The sequence below is a fragment of the Microchirus variegatus genome, assembly GCF_963457635.1.
Source record: "Microchirus variegatus genome assembly, chromosome: 13".
NCBI lineage: Eukaryota > Metazoa > Chordata > Actinopteri > Pleuronectiformes > Soleidae > Microchirus > Microchirus variegatus.
In genome coordinates, this window is record NC_139814.1 from 16,608,672 (window position 1) to 16,630,388 (window position 21,717).

At 40.6% G+C, this 21,717-nt stretch overlaps 1 protein-coding gene across 1 annotated transcript; it reads left to right on the forward strand.

Annotated features, from left to right (window-relative positions):
* Positions 1-3,165: 3,165 nt before the first annotated feature.
* On the forward strand, positions 3,166-21,717 carry tbc1d5 (TBC1 domain family, member 5). Its single transcript, XM_083899428.1, has 23 exons — positions 3,166-3,207; positions 8,896-8,947; positions 9,182-9,300; positions 9,884-9,938; positions 10,113-10,221; positions 10,449-10,538; positions 10,901-10,975; positions 11,315-11,382; positions 11,477-11,579; positions 11,986-12,074; positions 12,154-12,204; positions 12,340-12,409; positions 13,085-13,257; positions 13,346-13,488; positions 14,124-14,230; positions 15,529-15,614; positions 16,122-16,426; positions 17,001-17,063; positions 17,948-18,156; positions 18,273-18,372; positions 18,520-18,599; positions 18,700-18,981; positions 20,432-21,717. Exons 3-23 carry the CDS (start codon positions 9,201-9,203, stop codon positions 20,756-20,758), a joined length of 2,685 nt encoding a protein of 894 aa, XP_083755554.1. The 5' UTR covers positions 3,166-3,207; positions 8,896-8,947; positions 9,182-9,200; the 3' UTR covers positions 20,759-21,717.

Below are 21,717 nucleotides of genomic sequence, written 5' to 3' on the forward strand. Positions count from 1 at the left end.
TACCATCTACATTTTGTTTGGCAGACATCTAGAACATTGGTTCTCAAAATGCGGCCCGCAATGAATTACAGTTGATAGTTTTAATCCAGGAGCTACTCAGCTTGTTAAATGTTTATTGGACATAACTGGATACAGGCCAATAAGTGTAAACTGTAGAACTGCAATCTGGTCATTAAAATTAATTTTAAAAAATAAAAATAATTTTTCCTATTTTTTTCCTTTGGCGGCCCTCATTCCAATGTTGGGTTCCTAAATTGGCCCTCAGGTATCAAAACTTTGAGAACCCCTGATCTAGAAAGTGACACAAAATGTGACACACGTGATCTTTCTCACCAGGAAGCTCCAGGTTTAAACCTGCATGTGATGGAATCTGGTTGAGCACACAGAGCTGGGAGGGCATCATGCCATTTCCTGCATCCTGCATGGCAGATAAAAACATTTTGTTTATCCGCAAATTGTTTGGAAAAGACTGGAAAGTACATTATTTTTGAAGCATGAAGCTGCTATTTTTATTTCCTGTTGTAATTACTCTTAAACGGCAGTTCTCGTGTTTACTGTCAATTACTGTTCCACACAAATCACTGGTGATTTCCCATTGAATAAGTGCATCTGTGTTGGTGAATTGTTGTCATTGTCTCCAGCCATCAGAGAGTATTCCTCTGTGCTGATCACTCTGTACCAGTGGATGTGTGTCTCCACTGCGTTTTCCCACCTTATGTCACTTTTCTGTCTTCCTTTGTTTCAGCTCTTGACCCCCCCACCCCCCCGTTTCGCTCAGCATTCAAGCCCCATTTGGTCAGAATAGCTTTACGGAGTAACGCAATAAAGCTGTGCTCTTTCCTGTCATCTGTTTCCATGACGATACCTTAGTTAGGGCCAACGAGAGGCCACGAACGCCTCATCATCAGTAATATTAGCTCTAATAATGATGATAATGGTGCTCTTGAAATGCCATGCCTGCGATGGTGATGGCAACGGTAATGGTGATGATTATCATTACGACTGCTTTGTGTTCACCCTCAACCAGCCGCACAACCACAAAAGCACACACAACACCACCAATGTACACATTTGGCTCATTAATGCTATTTAATGTCACCGCTGCATATTCTATTTTCATATGGACTCGTGCCCTCTCTCCCATTATGGCTGTCCTGCTTCTCAGCTTGAGATTGTTGTTTATTTTGTTGTGTGTCTTTTGTTTTGTCTGTGGGAAGCACTTAACTTGTGAAGATGTGAGTTGAAAGCACTCTGCAGATAAATTTGACTTGTCTGACCTCAGAAATTGCTGCAATTAAGGCTCCATAAAAAAAGTCTTAATTAACTCTCACGTTGAAGAGCTCCTTCAGTCTTCTTGTTTATACATGATGTGTTTTATTTCTCCTCAGTGGTACGGTCCGCCACAATAGCGTGCTCTAACAATGCCGTTAGAATCGTTTTCAGGCCCATTTATGCTCAATTCCCACTGCATCTTCAGTCTTTCTCTTTGTGTTCTTCTCTCTGCATCACTTTTCTTCCTCCTTAGTGCGGTTTAGTATTCATCCTTTGTCATTTAAGAGACAGAAATCCACACATTTGTGTGTGCTATTTTGTCTCAGATAGAAATCTGGACTTCCAACCCTGCGTCTGATGGGATCAGTACCTGAGCAGAGCTCGGGGTCAAGAGTGTGGTTTGTAATAATATGGTGAAATGAATTCCCTCATTTAATAGCATACATCTGACAATATGGTACACTTTGATTTTACCCTTTCAGCACAAGAAAAAACTATTGTTTTGCAACATAAAGAGACTCTTAAAGCAGGGATAGGAGAACTCTTTGGATTACTTACAAACCAATAATCCAGGGTGCAAAAGTGCTACATCACAGCCCTGTATTTAAAACAAAAGTAAAGAACAGACGTAATATGAGAACCGTTTAAACACTGACAGCAAGAGTGCAACCAAATCAACCAAAGAGCTTTGCTGAGGAGAAAGAAGAGCAGCGTCAGGCTGTGGATGCACTTGGGAAAGAACGCCAAACCAAGACGTCAGCTGCGAGGGACGACACGGAGACGTCCATGTCACTGATCTGCCACCATGAGACGGTAAAGGAGAGCAAAAACATGAAGGATTAATGACTGATCACACTGTATCTGACCCATGCTAAATACCTGTACATCCACTGATTATGTATTGTATTTGTTGTGTTAGTGATATCATTGCTGCACTACCATGTGCAAATTAAATATCAAACTATTTTCTTGCCATAAGATTGCTTCTTATATAAGTTGGTGTGCCATCATAAAAAATGTTTTCAAAATAGTATTATTCATTCCTAAAAGGTCCACTATTTAAGAACTTGCAACATATAATGGTGAGGCAGCAGGTTTTAAACAAATGGAGAACTTCTTTATTCACTGTTCCCTTTCCCAAGTTCAACAAGGAACTACGGTCGCCTTTCGTCACACTGTTAAAATAATCAGTCTAAGTCATTTTTTGTCAAAATTTTCAAAAGTTTTTTTTTTTGCCTAAATCATCTCCTCATGACGCCGGCCACCTATGGTAAAACCGTCTACATCCTCTGTTGATCAGATCATGTGATTTCACCCCTTTAAGATAATAGCCTATGTCAAGTGTGAGATGTGTTTTGTATTTCCTGAAAAACTTGAAAAAATTAGTTAGTTGATTATTTTAACAGGGTGACGCAACCAAGAAGTATGTTGTTGTAAGTATTATATACTTATAAAAACATTCTTATGGTTACTATATCCAATTTCTGCCAATAAACCCTATAATATGATACCATTAACCCACCTAAGGTTTTGCTGACTGTGGAGACATTTGCATGCCTGTTTGTATTTATTTTGATTTTATTTTAATTAACCTTTATTCAAACAATCACCTTTGTGAGACAGGTTACAAACAACAATTTTGACGAAAGCAATAATGTAACAGTGTATATAATTGTAATTATATAGTCACTGCCTTAAATTCCTTTAGTCTGTTTTATTATAGTGTTTGTTTCTTCTAGGATTTGCTGTGAACAAGCTTTTGCTTCCTTGTAGTAAAGTGTGCAGCAGCTACCTGCAGACAGACAGACAGACAGAGGCACAGTCACGTGACCAGTCAGCTGGTCTTCAGCACATCCGCCTGACCCACTACTGTTTACAAATCAGCAGCAGAGAGAACTACACTGCAGAATGAGGAGTCCTGCGTGAACTAAACAGGTACTAAAAAACAACAAAACACACACCGACACCCCGGTACCGTCTGCGTCACTTGTCACGGCTCGGTCCAGCAGCGTGTCACACTCTGTCTCGTGCGTGGTTTTTTTTCTTCTTTTTTACAGCAGTTGCGCGCGTGTATCGGAAGTAACCGCAGGCCCGTCCGTAGCTAACAGTGAGGCTAACTTTAGCTTCCCTGATTCGTTAGTCGTGTCCTGTCTTCACACCGACGCGTGCGACCCGTAACTGTGAGTTGTATTTAGATAGTTTGCACTTCGTGGACGTTATTTACTAACTGACACGGGACACAAGCGGGTACACTGAGCTGTTTGTCTGGCTTTCTGCCCTGACTGCGTCGGTAATCCTCGCCTTCCTGTCATTCGTGATGCACCACACTTGTTATTGCCGCCAGTGCTGGCTATGTCTTATCATGGGAACCATAGACTTTAGCAGTGGTTTTTCCTAGTACACTGTGTCCTCTACAGTGTGACACCTTCCTGTCTGAGAGTTTTAATAATGTGTTTAAAGGAGTGCAGAGGGTTGGTAATATGGACGGTTTTTGATGCTATGAATCAGGATAATTGTGAATTTTGTCTGTCGAATTCATTAGAACACAGTCCTAGTGATTTATTTTGAAGTGTCACTCTCCAATCTTTCCAGGCCTCAAAACTCCAACCCCAATATACTGCATAACATTAATCTGTCTTCCTCTGTATTTGTATGCTTTCTGCAGCAGATATATTCACACTAACCTCAGTATGTGGCCTAGTAGCTTTTGGAATATTTCCTGTTTCAGTTTCCTGACCACTCCAGCTTCTTTACACAGTGCAAACACATGCAGATTTACTGTACAAAAACATTTAGAATGTACAGTAAATCTGCATAATATGGAGCCCCCAAACAATTTCAGTCTGGGTTCAGTCTTCACTTGATATGAAGTTACAATTAGTTATTTTTTGTATGTTTTTGTTTCATTAATAGGTTCATTTTGCACCATAAATGCTTTTGTATTGTGAACGAGTTGTCGTTCCATATCAACATGAACTTTTATTTTGAAATTATGTGAAATATCATCATAATTATTTTGATGTCTATTTCTCAAAAAGTTTGACTTTTTTTCCCACATACTGACCCCCCTACTGACCAAGCTAGATGCTCGGTGGCATCTGGGTCATTTGGGTTTGAAACCCCTGTTCTAAATTGACTGTTGTCAATGTGAATGTGTAATAATTGGGATTCACAATATCATTACTAAAATTGTAAATATATGCTTTGTTATAATGTATGTACAGTATATGTTTGTGCCAATGCAGGCGATGCAGACCTGCTCAGGCTTTGGCAGAGGTGACATTCACCCTGTTGTAAGTTGATGTAGCATCAAAATAATCTTGGGGACATTATTTGCAGGTTTAAATCCTACATTGACAACCTCAAGCTTTCATTAAATTTGCACAAATACAGATGAATATTTGTGCACATTATTCTGAAAGCTTAAGATGTACGGATGTTACTAATTGTATTTATTTATTTTTTTAAATTACTCATATTAGAAGAACATGTTTTATGGATCCATATGAGCATTTTAAAGGTAATGCAAGAATCTTAATTAAATAGGATTATTATAAATGATAAAAGTCCTGCAATAACTGAAAAGACGTGGCTCCCCTTTTTGGTATTTAAAAATAGCTCTTGAAGACTTAATGTTCCTCACCTTTTTCCAAGGCACTCGTATGAAATATGAATACTTTCCCCTTTCATGATTATCCGCATCGTTGAAATTCACCACAGTCGACTTGTTGCGAGTGCTTTTAATCGCTGTGTGGCGCGATAAAAGCAAATCTTGTCCCGTCCCAACTTAAAAAGGTATACATTTGCATTTACACAGCAGCAATCGCAGTAAGAGGAAATGCGTTAGAGGTCAGAGATGTGGTTATTCTGAATGAAGTTGTTAAACTTGCTGAAGGAGATGGTTTGTTTGTGGAAATGGCAGAGGCTTACTGGAAGTTCAAATGTCTCTTCCTTGTTCTTCTTGCACTGCAGGCCTCCCTCCTGTTATTGCTGGTTCCCAATCCTTTTAGCTTGTGACCTGTTAAAAAGTAGAACTACTTCCATCTGTCAGTACAAAGCAAAATAGTCAGTCAGTTCTCAGAAGCTCCACATTGCATTGTGAGCCCCCAGGAGTTGATATCATTAATTCACAAGCTAATATTAGAGGACAAATATTTCACTCTTGAGATTTATCTTGTGACTCACATGTCTTCACCCCAAAGTTTTCAAGCACTGCATCAGATGGATGTCTGTCATTTACACTTCTAGTCGAGTGTTTGCTAAGTGAATCAGTCAAGACCCAGCAACTTCACAGTGTTTTGCCAAAGTTAAGGTCATACTAACCATGTTCTCTGCCTCTTGTGAAGCATGTGACTGTGGAGGCTCCTGGGTTCTCACTGTGTGCTGAAGTAGAGGCATGTGAGTTTGTTTATCTGGGGTGTTTTTACTTTGACTAAATGGCAATCTGCGGCTGTAGCTGCAAGTGAGGGCTCCTCTCATCTGTGGGTTGCTGGATCCTATTTGAATCCTCATCCTCTAAAGAGCCTTTGTGTCGATTCTTTTTCTGGTAGTTCTGTTTTGCATTACATCTCTCTGGTAACGGTGAAGCGGAAATAAAGGTTCACATGATGGCTGTTATTATTAGTGAATCCTTAAAAGTCTCGACTTGTTTTGAACAGTGATGGCAAGCATTTTCCAGAGCTGAAAACCAGGCTGCAGCCTCTTCATATTCAGCAGATGTCTCTGAAAGGGAATTCTGCAGATACTTTAGCAAAACGTTAAATGTATTTGACTAATCTGGGATTAGTTTCACAATTGTTTGAAATTTGTGCACACACACCAAATAGTGATTGCGAGTTTGACCTCTGCATTCAAGTAGGGTGCAGAATCGGTAGATGCTTGGCTCCTGATTGGATTAAATGTTGTAGGTTACACTGAAAATGTTCTCCTCGCTTCAGTTGAAGATGGGTGAGACGCGTTAGATCGGTTGTAGCTGTTGAAATATGAAACTAATGTACATATTGCATATTTTCACTGGGGATTATCTGTCAAATATTTGTATTTCCATTGTTGGGATAAGAAGAGCAGCTTCAAGGTGCATTTAAGAAACCTTGTACATTTCATCACTTCTGCAAACACATGCAGTCCAATACGGAAGAGGATTAGGAACATTAAAAAAAAAAAAAAGTCAGATTTCTGAGATTAAGTCAGAATTCTTTTTTTTTCTGACTCAACAATCTGACTTTAATCTCAAAATTCTTATTTCTTTATTTCTAAATGTTTGTCTCCTTTTTGTTTTTATGTGTGGCTCTGGTAATTTATGCACCCTAAATTAAGTAGTCATTGGATAAGAAAAAAAAAAAGACACTGATAGACATTCAAGGTGCTTTACACAATCCAGAATTATTTTCATTTTTTCCTTTTTGAAAGCACATTTGAGGTATTCATTTTCACAAGAAAAATGGTTGAGGAGTTTTTAGATTTAGCTGCATGGATTGATAGTTGTAAATCCCAGTAACACATAGAGAACAGATGGACACAGTGTTATTTGTCTGCTGATTTATTTATGCATTTCATTATGTATTGATTTGATTATTTCATGAAAGATTCGTGATTTGAATTATTGAGGTGTCTCCAGGTGCTGCGGAGTAAATTATGCAGAAGCTAATTTGCCTTGATTATTGTGTGTGCCGTGGAAAAAAAAAAGTTAGGATGTCATTCCACGTTTGACTCCGGGAGGAAGTAATGAAGGCAACAGAAGGCCAAGAGAAGACTTGCTCGAGGCAAGACTGTGCTACAAACATGGCGAGGCCTCAAGTCTTTTTACCCACGTTGTCTTTCAGTTTTCATAAAAATTCAAAGTTCAGCACTCCTCTAAGCAAACTGAGTGATCAGAATATTTACAATGCTGTTTAATTTTTTACAAGAAGGGTGGAAACTTTGATGTTAGGGAAAAGAGTCTACACTTTTTTGTCAAATCATATCATTTGTCACTAAATATGTAAGGTAACGGACTACTTTTATATTTGTCGTCTCTCAGGATACTTTATTATATGTATTCAGGCTATTTGTGGATGCTCATATTAACACAGATTCCTTTGTTTTTCCTCACAGTTGTGGATTATTTCTCATTATTTGATGGTGTGGCGCTTTGTGTGTGAGGGGGAAAACGAGGAAAACCGCACTGACTTAAGGGAGAGCATTAGTCTGTGAGGGGAACAGATGTTTCCAAAGAAAACAGGCGCATACATTATTCATATGAAATAATTCCTATTTTGATGGCATGTGTAGCTGATTTATAGAGCGGTGATCCATTCACATGGTTAATAGGTTTAAGAGACGCCTTTTGTTGTGTTATTTTCACAACTTATAATCGCCGTTCTCTTGGCTCGTGTGTTGGGCTAACCATTGTCGTAAACAGTGGAATAATCCCAAGCCAGATAAAGGATTGAGGCAGAACTAGTTAACGGGAATTGTTTTGGAGAGGAATTGTTCGCAGGAAGGAGCCGGTTCAGAATTTCCCCGATTCCCACATTGATATTTGTGATCATCATGAATAAGACTTTCAGATAACGGCTGATTTTTACAGGAACCATGCTTTGTTTTGTGGTTTAATTGGATATTCATTATCATGGATAATTAATTAGAGATCATTATAATTTGTCACGTATACCTCTAAAGTTTCTTTGGTGTAATGTAAATCTAAACGCTCGCAATAATGTGCCATAGAAGTAAGTGTGTCGTCTTCATATGTATGTCTTGTAAGATGCTTTTACTCTGACAGCTGTAAAAAAAAAAAAAACCCTGAGCAAATCATTCATTTCTCAAGCCACATGATTTTGTGTGGAAATAGACAAAGCAGTAGATAAAACCTGTCAATCAACAGACTGATTTCATCAACTGACTCTTTCAGAGGTTCTATATTTGGATCTCTCACAGACGACAGTGACGTCTAACTGTCAAAAACACAGACGTAAACAGTTGATTATTTGTCATATTGTTATACGTCTTAGTAGATGACAGTGTTCACTGTTGTGGAGTTTGGACTCACTGGTTGGTTTAACATTCTGTTCGATGCCATTGGTTTTTAAAAACTTACTTAGGACATGAGAAAGTGAAACTTTTATATGTACAGTTTATTTACAACATTACACGAGGAGCGCCGCACTGTTTGTGTTCTGTGAAGACACGTCTATCCGCATCAGAATATTTAACTAATGCACTAATTTGCCGGCTTAATGACCTAATTAGCATTACTACTTGGGTTTTAATACATCGCAGCGAGGATGGTGGAGCATCAGGCAGCTCAACTGCTGCCTGTTAATTGAAGCCATTATTCAGTGACTATATTAAGAGTCTGTGTTTTATTTGATGCCGTTAAGTTCTGTTCAAAGCAGAGCCCGAGTCAGCACGTCGTAAAGAAAAGTTTAAAAGTTTAACCAAAGTCCGTCATAAATCAATAATTTACTTTTCACGCACTCAGTCAGACTGATGTTTGAAATTTGATGTCAAATGGTGGATTTATCATCTACTAGCTACTTTATTCTAGAACGACAACTGTTGTTTTTTTCCTCCTGACTAATAACAGGAAGTACTTTACCCTGTTTTCACCAGCCTTACTTTCATTGTCTCTTCTTCTTGCAGCATCATCGTTTTCTTTTGAGTCTTGGCTGTGGAGAATCACAAGGCTGTGAGAGTAAGTGCCAGGATAACAGTTAAACCACAGATAACAGCAGCACTCAATGGAAAGGTCAGAGATCAGCTCCAGAACAGCACTCCTACTCAAGAGGACTTTAAACGGGGATTCTCTGATTTGACTGAAGGTCACTTTGACTAATCTGGGATGAGATTTCCAAAGTGACCTGTTTACTTTTTTTAATTAAGCTGCGTTTCAATAAGGTTTATTTCTCTCTTTTTTCTCACCGTCAAGATCGGGCTGGCTCGTGGCCATGCAGCATCCTAATTTCGAGACTCGCCACCCTCTCCAGACAGATGAGCAGCAGGAGACGGGGTTCGACCCACTCCAGAACTTCAACAAGAACCGCAGCAGTATGTCACCTTTCATTATTGACATTTCACAGGATTTAACGAGGTTATTTTTTCTGTGAGTAGCTTCATTCACAAAGTAAAGGATGGATGGAAATTCTCTGCAGGAAATACTCCAAACACTTTTTGAGTATTTTCATGCACTTAAGCGAGACAGGCTCCTAAGACACTTTCACAATAGGTTTGAAGTCTGCGATAAGTCATGACATTTTGTGAACTGAATGGTGAGAGTGTCGGAGCAATGCCCCGGGGTTGAGGTGTATTTATGTTTAAGCGTGAGAGAGAGATAATGTTGTGTGGGCTGACATGTTGTGTAACTGATGAATATTCATACGGAGTGTCCCTGTGGAATGATCTCCTCCTCTTAACTAATGTTGATAGACGGCTCTCTTGACTTAAACGTGTGCTCACCTGCAGGCCAAATTAGACTTATTATCACCAATAAAGACAAAAGAGAACCACTCTCTTCAATCACTCTTCCTGCTTGTGGCTCTCTTTGCATGTTCTGCCATGACGTGACACTCCAAAAATGACTGATGAGGGTTGTCAAAGGTTGTTTTATATGATCCTGTGTCTGTTTTAACAGGAGGATCTCTTGACAGCAGCTACTCACAGTCTCAGTCAACCTTTCTGTCGTACAGGTGAGGTGTTTTTGTTGTGTTTTCCTGTGCGAGTGCAGCACAAACTCTTGGCCCCGACTCAAATCTCAGCCTGACGGTTTGCTGCTGGATGATGCATTAGATGGAACACCATGCCCAATTTGAGTTGAGAAGCTCATAAATCTCCTGGTCCTCTGCCTCTCCTCTCCTGCGCAGGAAAGAATGGGACGACTTGTTCCTCAACAGTAATTACCTGGCCAGGATCCGGCAGGCAGGCATCAGCGGACGGCTGAGGAGCAGCCGCTTTCGGAGCGTATGCTGGAAGGTAACTGCCAATTGGATCGAGCAGTCCCATTGAGTTTGATTAAAAGGGCTTTGCCAATTTCCCTGCCTCAGAAAAGACGGCATTCCTGGCAGCTTGAAGACATTTTTTTGGAGGAAACAGCAGCTGAGAGTTTAGTTTAGAAAGTGTCAATTTTCTGCATATTTGTCGCTTTTCAGCGACATTAAATACATGAAATCCTGTGAAACAACTTGTCCGTCTGTCTGCAGTTGTACCTGGAAGCTCTTCCTGAAGATAAAGGGCAGTGGATCAACAAGACCAACCAGCTCCGAGCCCAGTATGAAAAGATCAAAGAGATGGTGAGAGCGCCACTCTGTGGCCAACTCTGTTGGCATGATGAGAAAATTAATTTTCATTTGCTTTGTTGTGATTTTGTGAGTCATTGTTGTCTAGGTAATTACCTGAATTGTCTTTGTAGATGTGGTGTTCAAGTAAATTTGGATTTTTATTGGATTTAGAATTTAATTTATTGTTTTGAAGTCACTACATACAGCCACTACAGAACATTTGAGTCCTTCTATTCTGCCACACTTGAGAGAGAGTAAGGTCACAGTATGGTCCTGTAGACTGTCGTTGACAAATGAAATGTGATCACTGCTCTGTGCTTTAATTAAAGGCAGCGCACTTTGCTTTTTCTTTTCTTTGTTTGTGTGTGTCTCAGCACATCACGAACCCTCGCAAAGCTGCAGGCCAGCAGGACCTGATGGTCAACAACCCACTGTCCCAGGATGAGGGGGTACGTAAAGCATCGTCTTGATTATTCACTTCAGATTCTGAGCCATTACGGTAATTTTAGTTTTTTTTTGTTTTTAATTAAAGTGTTTCAGTGATGACAAAGCCAGTAAAATTGATGTAGGTGTTGATGATGGATACATTTTATGGCTTGGATATAGACAGCTAAACTTAAAAACAGCAGCAACAACAAAAGAGAACTATAGAGAACTATATTCTCATTCTGATTCTTCTAAATTGCTAATTTAAGTTAACTTTAAAAGTATAAGCATAAACTTTTCCATTATAATATTATTATAAGGTTTCTGATTTTAACTCTCTTATCATTTCCTCTTCCTGCCAGAGCCTGTGGAACAAGTTCTTCCAGGATAAAGAGCTGAAGGGAATGGTTAAACAGGATGTGTTAAGAACGTCAGTGTTATTGTATTTCTTATCGTTTAGTTGTTTTCAGCGGGTGGCGTGATTTTTTTTTTTTTAACCCTTTCATCTTCACCATCTCCTTAAGGTTTCCCGAGATACGTTACTTCCAGGACGAGGACGTGAGGGCTAAGCTGACGGACATTCTCTTCTGTTATGCCCGAGAAAATGAACAGTTACTGTATAAACAGGTATGGACGCAATGCCCCACAAAACTTAATGTTAAAAGTTTGAATCATCATTGAATCTTTTGAAAATTAATCCTTTAATCCACATGGGTGGTGCTAGTTTCTATATATATATGTGTGTGTGTTTGTGAGTTCAGTCAAAAGGACAAAACGCCTTTGTCACCTAATCATGATCAGTGTCTGTAACAGGTGCCAGTGAATGAGTAGTCGGCAAGTACAGCATCATTTAACAAACTGGAAGTGACATATGGCCGGGCAGTGGCTAACAAAGTCTAAATTAAACCTGTCGACGTGGATTAGATGCCTCGTGCATCAGCATTAAAGAAAGACTGACTGAAAAATCAACCATATTTTTTTCCACATCTCCCACTAGCCTCTCACACCTCTGTTTCTTCCTGTACTCCTTCAGGGGATGCACGAGTTGCTCGCTCCCATAGTGTTCGTGCTGCACTGTGACCATCAAGCCTTCCAGCATGCGAGCGAGACGGCCAGCCCCAGGTCAGACGTGCTTCAGTCAAAATATCTCTGGGTTCATTTGGAGAAAGAACAATCTAATGTTTTCTTTTTTCGGCTACAGTGAGGAGATGAAGAGTCTGTTGGATCCTGTTTACCTTGAGCATGATGCCTAGTGAGTATTGTGCTTAATTCAGATTTAAAAGTTTCATTACCTTTCAAATCGCTACTTTTCCCCCCCCACATCTTTGTATTCTTATTATGTTGTCTCATCATTCACACGCATACTCTCTCTCCTGTCTGTCTTTAGCGCCATGTTCTCACTGCTAATGGAGACGGCCGAGCCGTGGTTCTCCAGCTTCGAGAGAGAAGTGAGGAAGGTCAGTTCAGTCTGAACAGCAGAATTTCTTCTGTAATCTTTGCATCGCAGCACAATAACAGCTGATTGCTGATTCATGGACGATTTGACTTATACTTTTATATTATACTTAAAAAGGTTGTTAATGCTTATTCCTTAAAGATTCAACCCCTGGTTTAGTTCGAAGACAACTGTGGTTACCATAGTAACAGTCTGTGCAGTTTGACCGCAAGCAAATATTATAAAAATGTGTCAAGTAACAGAAATGCTTCAACTTCTTCCTCTGCTCTTCCCTGCAATAATTCTGACATATTTGCAATATTTTCTGAGATAGATACATTTGTTTGTTTTTTTGTTTAATTCTTTTTATCAGAACCAAAAGCATTAGTAAATTTAAACCCTTTTATATATCGTATGTATTCAGTTAGAATCTACTACATGGAGAGGTCATTATTAAGTGTAAATACATTGTGTTGCTATTGCAAATAAATACTCACCATAAAAAGTATCATAAAGGACTTTGATTTCATACGTTTCTTAAACATAATGTGCTGTTAACTTCCTTTAAAAGAAACTGTCACTTTTGCTTCTTCTTCTTCTTTTTTTCCGGAAGTTGTAATCAAATGCTGCAGCTGCTCCAAATTTAACGCTATAAACTATACTTTATGCTAATTGCATGTTGACGTTCTCCCCAAAGGGAAAGGAGGAGATGCTGACCAGCATCCCATTTGCTCGGCCCCAGGACTCGGGGCCATCTGTTGCCATCGTGGCCAAAGTCAACCGCATCCAGGACCAGCTGGTGAAGAAACACGACGTGGAACTGCACATGCACCTCAACCGGCTGGAGATTGCACCACAGATCTACGGCATGTCAGTATCTGCAGTTCTTCTTCACTATACCTGTTCCTTTTCTCGACTGTACACAAACACACTCCTCTCCTGTCTTCATGTCCGTTAGCCGGTGGGTCCGTCTGCTGTTTGGTCGCGAGTTTCCGCTCCAGGACTTGCTGGTGGTGTGGGATGCCCTGTTTGCCGACAGCATCACTCTGGACTTGGTGGACTACGTCTTTGTGGCCATGCTGCTCTACATCCGAGATGCTCGTATGCTCCGTTTGTTACTGAAATAATTCCCTGAAGCCTTTTTGTTTTATTTATACTAGCATACAACCTCATAAGAAAGGGATTACTAGAAGAATCTGAATCCTCTGTCTTATGTTGCTTTAAATAGATAACATGTTTTCTTCCATACATACTGTAGATACAGTCATTTTTTTGTAAGTTGGTTGATCCCAGGTCTGCACTTTCTATTACCAAAGAATACTTTTGAGACCAGGATTGAACACAACACAAAATCTGCAGGATTTCAGAGCTGCTCTGTGTCCTTGAAACAAAAGAGGAAACCATTTGTCAGAGAAATGCCCCTCCTGAAGGATGTAGTGACACAAGGATGGAACAAGTAATTTATGATCCAGGTGATAAAATAGTATTTCTGACTTGGATCAGCACAGTTTACAATATTCATGGAAAGAATTTGTCCCACTCCGACACAGTTCAAATGCTTAATTTGGCACACAGTAATCATGTTTTTCGAATGAAAATGAGAACAATGATGTAAGAATGGCCGTTCCCTCTGATACCGCAAATCGTATCGCAATCACAGTTAGATATTTATTCCAAATGGTTCAGCCCTAGATGTCCGTACGCTAATGCTGCATTTGTGTGCTTTCCCGTTTCAGTCATTGCAAGTAACTTCCAGACCTGCCTTGGCCTGCTAATGCACTACCCTCCATTAGGAGACATCAACGCTCTGCTTCAAAAGGCTCTCTTCCTCAGAGATCCCAAAGTAAGCAGCCACACTCGCATAATCAATTTAATAGTGGCGTTGACTTAATGTCCACAGCTGACATTGTTTGTGTTTGTTACTTCTCTTTTCTCTGAATGTCACAGCGTTTATACTGTACGTACTTTCACTATGCCTTGGCAGCCAGATGATGAAATGAAGAAGTGGGAGGATTAAGAAATGTTGCATAAAAAAGGAAATGAATATAAACATTGAACTGATGCTTGACTTTGGACTCGTGATCACTTAAAGAAAGCAGTGGGCTGGAACCCTTATGGTTTACAGCAGCAAATTAAATTATGCAGCAAATAGTTGAGTTGCTAACATTTCAGTGGTTTTCACAGTTAATACCTGAACAAAAAAATATTTGTCCTGACTCTCAACTGTGTGACAATGTGTGAGAAGCAGGGGAAGTGGCTAGTTGAGCAAATGCACCTGTTGCAATTCGACCAAAATCTCTAGCATTTCTTATCCAAAAAAACATCAAATTCGGCGCTGCACACACTGGTGACCTCAGTAAGTCACCTGCAGAGTTTAAGCCTGTCAAGAAACCCAGCGGACAGTTATGCGATTAAAAGACCGATGTTCCTTCCTGACCCAGGGAAGAGCCCTTACATTTGTTAAGAGTGAATCTTAACAAATCATTTCCTAGTCTTTTTAGTTATATTGTTGTAAATGAAAACATGGTGGCTCATACAGTAGAAGTAGGACGCTGGACTTGTTTAAGCACATCTAAGAGCTTTCTTCATAACATCTATAACATGGATGAATGAGAACCTTCTCAAGCACAACTACTGTCGATGCTGATATGACAGTAGCTACCAGCTTTGTTACTGTGAAACAAATACTAAGTTTACAGTTTTACATCTGACATTTAAAACAAATAGCATATAGGAGCCTCAATATTGATTGTTACTAAGGATCACATGTTCTCCGTCTTGCTCTTGTTTCATCTTCACCCTTTTTTGTGCTCACACACAAGATTCATTGCATCAGAAGATTAATCTTCTTCCGTTTGTCATAATAACTGCAGCTGTTGGCGTCCAAGTATGTTATATTCAAAGTCACTGTTTCTTCAACTCGAGCAAACGACTCACTGCAAACCATCTTACCCATATACCAAACACCTCATTCATGTCCACTACTTTCCTCAGATGACAGCATCAGACATTGAGATGCACACATTTGCTTGTTGACGTAGTCCAGCATTGACACAGGTGTTTAAGTTGTCTGTTTACTCTCCTGTGTTGTCATGGAGTATTTGACACGGAAATGTATTTTGTCTGCTGTTTGTATTCTAGAACAACCCACGACCTGTGAACTACCAGTTTCAGCAGAACTTGGATTACTATAAAACGAGGGGAGCTGACCTGATGAACAAGACACGGTAAGAAAAAAAGAATACATTTAAAATATATATTTTTTAAAGTACCAATGTGTTTATTGAAAACTGAAGATAATGTGTGTGTTGTAGTTCCTGGAAGTATCATTTAATATTGTCTACCATCTAGATCAGAGCGGAATAATAAAAAGTGTCTTCTCCACTGTCCATCCATGTGTTCGACTTCACTGGCTGCTTTTATTCTCATGCTCTGTTGGGTTTAATGGCTTAATGAGCCTATACATAACTATTGATAAGGTAGCAGTTGCAAATACAGCAGAACACTGCATTCAGCGAGTGCAAAAATGATTATTAAGCATGTTCATATTCTTCTAAAATTGATTTTCTGAAAAGTCCTTTAGTTTAGGATGCTCTACTCTGAAATCTCATTTGGTTATATCATTCAGGTGTGATTTGTGACACTCACTGTCAATAACCCTGTGTGTTTACTACATAAATTGGAAGCATTTCATTGCCTTCATCTGAAATTAAATGTTTTGGTTTTTTTCCCAGCTCTTCCAGTACAAAAGCAGCCCCACTCAACATCAATAAGGTTTCCAGCAGCCTGCTGAGCTTCGGCAGGAAGCTCATTGCTCCAGCCATATTAGGTGGCTCCGGCGGCGTCTCGCCAATCAACAGCGAGGTGCACTCCTCCTCTTCCTCCTCCTCATCTACGTCCCCTGCCTCGGCCCCTGTGCCCACCCTGCCTCACCCGCTGGCGGAGCCGCCATCGGGACACGCTCCGGTCCAGAGCCACACGCAGAATCAGCACTATCGCCTGCTCAAGTCTGAGAGCATGCCTGTCCACCTCAGCAAAGGTGAGTGAAAGGACGCTTACAGGAAGGAAATGGTTTCAGATTTTTTATACAGCAACTTCCTGATGACCAGCTACTTATCTCCTCATTAAGATTGGGAATTGTGTTGCTGGTAAATTTGCTGCATGTTCATGTTAACACCAGTGCAGACAGAACGGTTATCATTTTTAATCGTAGTCCTTTTTTAAATTAATTTTTTTACATGAATTCTGCCATGTTTGCATTAGCAGGGAGATAAATGTCACCAAAACAAGCGCTCTCTTGATCAAGATTTAGAACATCCTTGTTTTGCACTGACTTTACTAATTAAGACGCAGCATACTGCGCGTCCATCGTCCTAAAGATAATAAGAAAATGCTTCACAATAGAGCTGCAACTAACGATTATTTTCATAATCGATTAAAAAATCTTGTTTTAATCATGAAAAAAGCTTCAAACCGTTTGTCAAAATAGTTGACGATTAATTTAGTAATCGATTAATAATCGATTAATTGTCCCAGCTCTACTTCATAATTGGCGTCTCATATATTTTATGTCCAGTGCAGCTTCAGCTTTGACTCCTTTGTGTTAGATACAGTTTCAGGTGGAGTGTCTCAGTCTCAGGTCTCTCTCTCAGCCCAGACTCACACAGACACTCAAGGTAACCGCTGCCATGACAACTGCTTGTGTGATTACACCCACCCCCCCCCACCCCATTCGTTGATGCTTGTTTCACTCCCGTTTCATGTCTGCACGCAAACTTTGTAATCCACTGTTTGGTGGATTACATTTCTTGTCGCTGTGTGATTCACTGTTAGTGCAGCATGCTTTAAAAGGAAAAATATACACATATACAATTTACAGCACATGGATACAGCTTGTACTGCAATGCTGCATGTTGACCAGCAGAGGGAGACAACGGCGTCACCTCAGTGCAAATGCAAACCAATACACATCTCATGGATGTGATGTCATGTGATGTCTGTGGTCAGCAGTGTGTTGCTTTGAGCTTGCATGGTCTTCGCCTTGATGTTGCAGTTGTTAAGTTTGTCATGTGTGGTAACTTTTATACAGAAATGTACCTTCTTTCTATATGGACTCAAAAATATGTGTGTATATGTATGTGTATATATATTTTTTTATTATTTATTTTTTATTATTATTTTTAATTAATCATCACTTAAAATGTTAATTGCAAAAATGATTGTATAAATTAGTTGCTTGAATTTGCATTTAAATGAGGGATTAATCAACAGCATTCACAAAGCAGCAGCAGCAGCCAATCAATGCTCCCACTGCTGCTCTGTGGGTTGGACTTTACTTAATGATTACATTGTGTACTTCCTACACATTTTACATTTGTGAAATGGAAACTCTTTAAAAAAAAAAAATTGATTGCTTCTCTGTTTCATTTGAATATTCATGTGTCTTTTAAAGACAGAATAAGAACACAGAATTAATAATTTAAAACTTTTTAAATTCTGAATGAATGTCCATACTCTCAGATCACAGTTTTACATTCTTACTTTTTCCTCTCTCTCTCAGGTCAAAGCTCCCGGACGGTCAGCTCCTCTCCCAGCATAGAAAGTCTCTCTGGTGGGAGGGGTCACTCCACCGCCTCCCCGCCCCTTCCTCCCTCCAGAGGCAGTGATGTCGGCACTTCCTCTCCGCCCCTCTCTGCCGCCAAGAAGGAGTCCTTCTTCCACATCACTCGCTCTCGCTCCCACAGCAAGACCATGGGCAAGAAGGAGACGGTGAGACCGCTTCTCTCCGTCAGACTGTCAGTCGGCCAGACGTCCTCTCGTCATCTCTTAAAAGTTTGAAAGATAATCACTAATCTGACGTATCGGTTTGTTTGTGTTGTCATCAGGACGAGGAGCTGGAGGCCCAGGTGTCTTTCCTGCAGGGACAGATCAACGACCTGGAGGCCATGAGCAAATACTGTGCTAAGATGATGAACACACACATCTGTGAGTAAACCCATAGTTTTCTACAGTCACTCTTATAGTTGTATATTGATTATTTTGTCCATGTTGTATTCAAACAGTTCAGATATGTTTTAATGTAAGATTAGAGGACACATTGTGTGCTTGATCTCAGAAATTATATATCCGCAGGTAAAATCCAGGAAGTCATTCTTCAGGAACACTTGGAGAAAGAGGATGAGGTCCTGGTGTCGTTAGCTGGACTCAAACAGGTGAGCAAATACACACAGTCGCTAATTGTGATTATTATTTTATATTATAGTCATCCTTTTGTTACACATGCACCTTTTCTGGTTCTCTGTTGCGGCTCAGATTAAAGACATTCTGAAGGGGGAGCTGCGCTTCAACCAAAGTCAGCTGGAGTCCGAGGAGAACGAGGAGATCACCATCGCTGATGATCACTACACGTCCACAGCGGCGGCGGCGGCGGCTGCAGCAGCAGCGGCAGCAGCTGAGACCGCTCTGACCGTCAGTCATCACCATCAACAACAGAGAGGAAACGGCCTGCAGATCAGGGACTCTGATCTGGATGGCAGCATTAGCACGGATGAGAAAGAAGAAGAGGAGCAGATCATGACCCCACCTGAGCAACAGGTTAACATGCTTTAAAGTCAACATAATACACAAATCACACATACGCTACTCACAATAAGTCACAATTTGTGTTCAAACAGTCGTCTACTAATACTGTTCAAATGTTGACATCATGAGACCAAGACAACACAATCAAAAGTTATTGAGATTTTTGTTGTGGTATTGCCGCCACTGTTGTTAGCTCTTGTTTGAGATAAAGAAATGACCATCCTTCTATTTAAATGACCTGCTTTCATGGTAGAACATCACTGTAACATGAACTTTTCGTAGGGATATTCGTGTCAAATATCCTTAACTTTTTCTGAGTGGTGTATATTTTTCTTGAAATGCCACCTCAAAAGAGCCATTTTTCCCCCAATACTTCAGTTGGATTTTCGTGGTTGCTAAACCCTCTAATCTTCTTTGAGGTTTTTTGAAAGACTCAGCATGTACTTTGGGAGTTATACTAATTTTAATCCAGTCAAGATTAAAAAGGAGCTGAATGATTCTCAGCTCCTTTTCACACCTACCTAGACTTGGTATGATTGGGGCGTTAAAACATTCAGCCGGTCCCAGTTTGCTTTCACGCTGCACTTTAGTGAAACAAATCGAACCTTTTGAATAATATTCCCCTCCTCGTCTGAGGTGGTGCTGCATCAATAATTACTAGGAGATTAAAAGGAGAAGACATGAAATCGTATCGGTCTTGGATTTTTTTTATTTTGTTTTATGCAAACATACGATACACCATCTTCTAGAAGAATAACTAGAAAAGCACTTGGAGAGCGCAGACCTCCACCAAGGCAGCTCAGCCCCCCCACAAAATAGCAATAAAAATAGTGATAGCTTCTACGGATCACGCCCAAAATTGAATCACGTGTTCCTGATCCCATTGTGGACATTTTCATCCAAATCCGTTGGGACATTTCGAGTTATGTTGCTGACAGACAAACAGACAAACTCAGGCGAAAACATATACCTCCTAGTGGAGGTCAATAATACATTTTATTCATAAGCGCCTTTTCAACACTGAAGGACACAATGCCCTGCGTTGACCTCCGCTTCCTGCATTTGGTTCACTTGAAGCGAACCAAGACCTATGTTTTTAGGTGGACCAGAGTTTGCACCTCCCCAAATGAACCGGACTTTCCGAGCAAACGAGCTGGGGTTCCATTACGAAGGCTTTGTGTGAATTCACCCTTCCATTGCCCCCCCCCCCCACCCAAACCTGACTCACCATTCAGGTGCATCATCTCCATTACAGCAATGAGCTTTGGTTTCTGCAGTCTCTTCTTCCACAGCAGCTTCCCAGCATCCTCTTCCTCACAAAAGCATCTCCCAGCTTCCTCTTTATTAACACCACAGATTTGCATGTCGGTAAATGTGGCGTCTTATTCAACAGAGAGCTCCTTACTGACCCTTTTTCTTTGCATTTGGGGACAGCTTTCACTTATGTTCACCTCTTTTGTAGGTGGCGTCCTCTCTCGGCTCAGAGGGTAAAAACTGGGACGATTACATCCTTGTATCCCAGGAAGGAGACCTGCAGGCTCCTGAGGGAGGAGGAAGAGGAACAGGAGGAGGAGGAGGAGGAGAAGCAGGAGGAAGGGCAGCAGCTGCTGAACAAACCCCTCCAATTCTGCGAGCCCGTGGCCTCGTGAGAATTGAACCCGAGGGCGCGGCCGTCACCTTTCACGACCCGCTGATGGCTGGCGTCACCTCGGGCTCGTCGAGCCCAGACGAGGGCTCCACGCACAGCAAAGACTCCGACTTCACCATCGTCAACCCAAATGACCTGTGAATAAACAAATCGCCACTCTTCTCCTCCTCCACCTCCTCCTCGCCTTCCCTCCCCTTAACCCTTTATCATGTCTCTGAGGGTGAGATGAAAGAAAAACTGACTTTGGGAGGAGGCTGCAGTATTTGGTGGAACACCTGCCGCTGCTGTCGGCTAAATAATTGCACATGTGAACTGTGACGCTTTGAGTCACAAAATCCCTTTCACTCTGTCTCTGTCCTCTGTGCTCCTTCAGTCCTGTCTGAGCTGATGCTTATACGCCATCTCCATCATGCCTAAACGCTTGCCTCCTCATTAGTCCCATCTCGTATGTACTTGTAGCGCACTGCTCCACAGATAGAGGGTGCCATTGTACTGTTCTTCCCGTCACTATACCATAACCGAAAAAAGCTGGACCTCAAACTGCATTTTTACTGTCGGGGAAGGACTCCCCTGTCCCTGAGCCTGCTGTACTGAGTGAGAGAGTTGGTTACTTGGTTTCTTGTGGATGCGGAGGCCTGGCCACGCCCGTGTCTGTGTCATTTTTGTTTTGTCCGTGTCCTCACAGAGGAAGCGGTCCTCTGACACTCAAAAAAAATTAAAAACAGGATGCTGTCCTCCTGTCCGTCAGTCATCGAGTGCAGCCTTGTCCTCCTCCTAAACCAGTGCCTCTGAACCATTAATCATCTCTCAACCAAACAAAACCTGACTCTGTGACCTTATTGTTGTTTGTTATCTTTTTTTTATTATTATTAAAAAAAAATTTTTAAACTATTTTAACCCATAGAAATTTAGTTTCCTGGATAAAATAGTACAATTATAGAGTAAATCAGTTTTTTTGTTGTTGTTTTTTTTCCTTTTTGTTTTTAAAATGATTTGGAGGACGTTGTTGATTTTTTTTTTATGTGATAACTGACTCTTCTCGTTTCTCACATTACAACTGAGTTTGTTCTGTTGTGTCCTGTGGAAGAAAACCATTATAA

Excerpts from the sequence above, each read along its gene's own strand:
- tbc1d5 (XM_083899428.1), top strand. The coding sequence starts at position 9,201 with ATGCAGCATCCTAATTTCGAGACTCGCCACCCTCTCCAGACAGATGAG. Across the intron at positions 10,539-10,900 it reads ATGAAAAGATCAAAGAGATG|CACATCACGAACCCTCGCAA; the intron begins GTGAGAGCGCCA and ends TGTGTGTCTCAG. Across the intron at positions 13,258-13,345 it reads GCACCACAGATCTACGGCAT|CCGGTGGGTCCGTCTGCTGT; the intron begins GTCAGTATCTGC and ends CATGTCCGTTAG.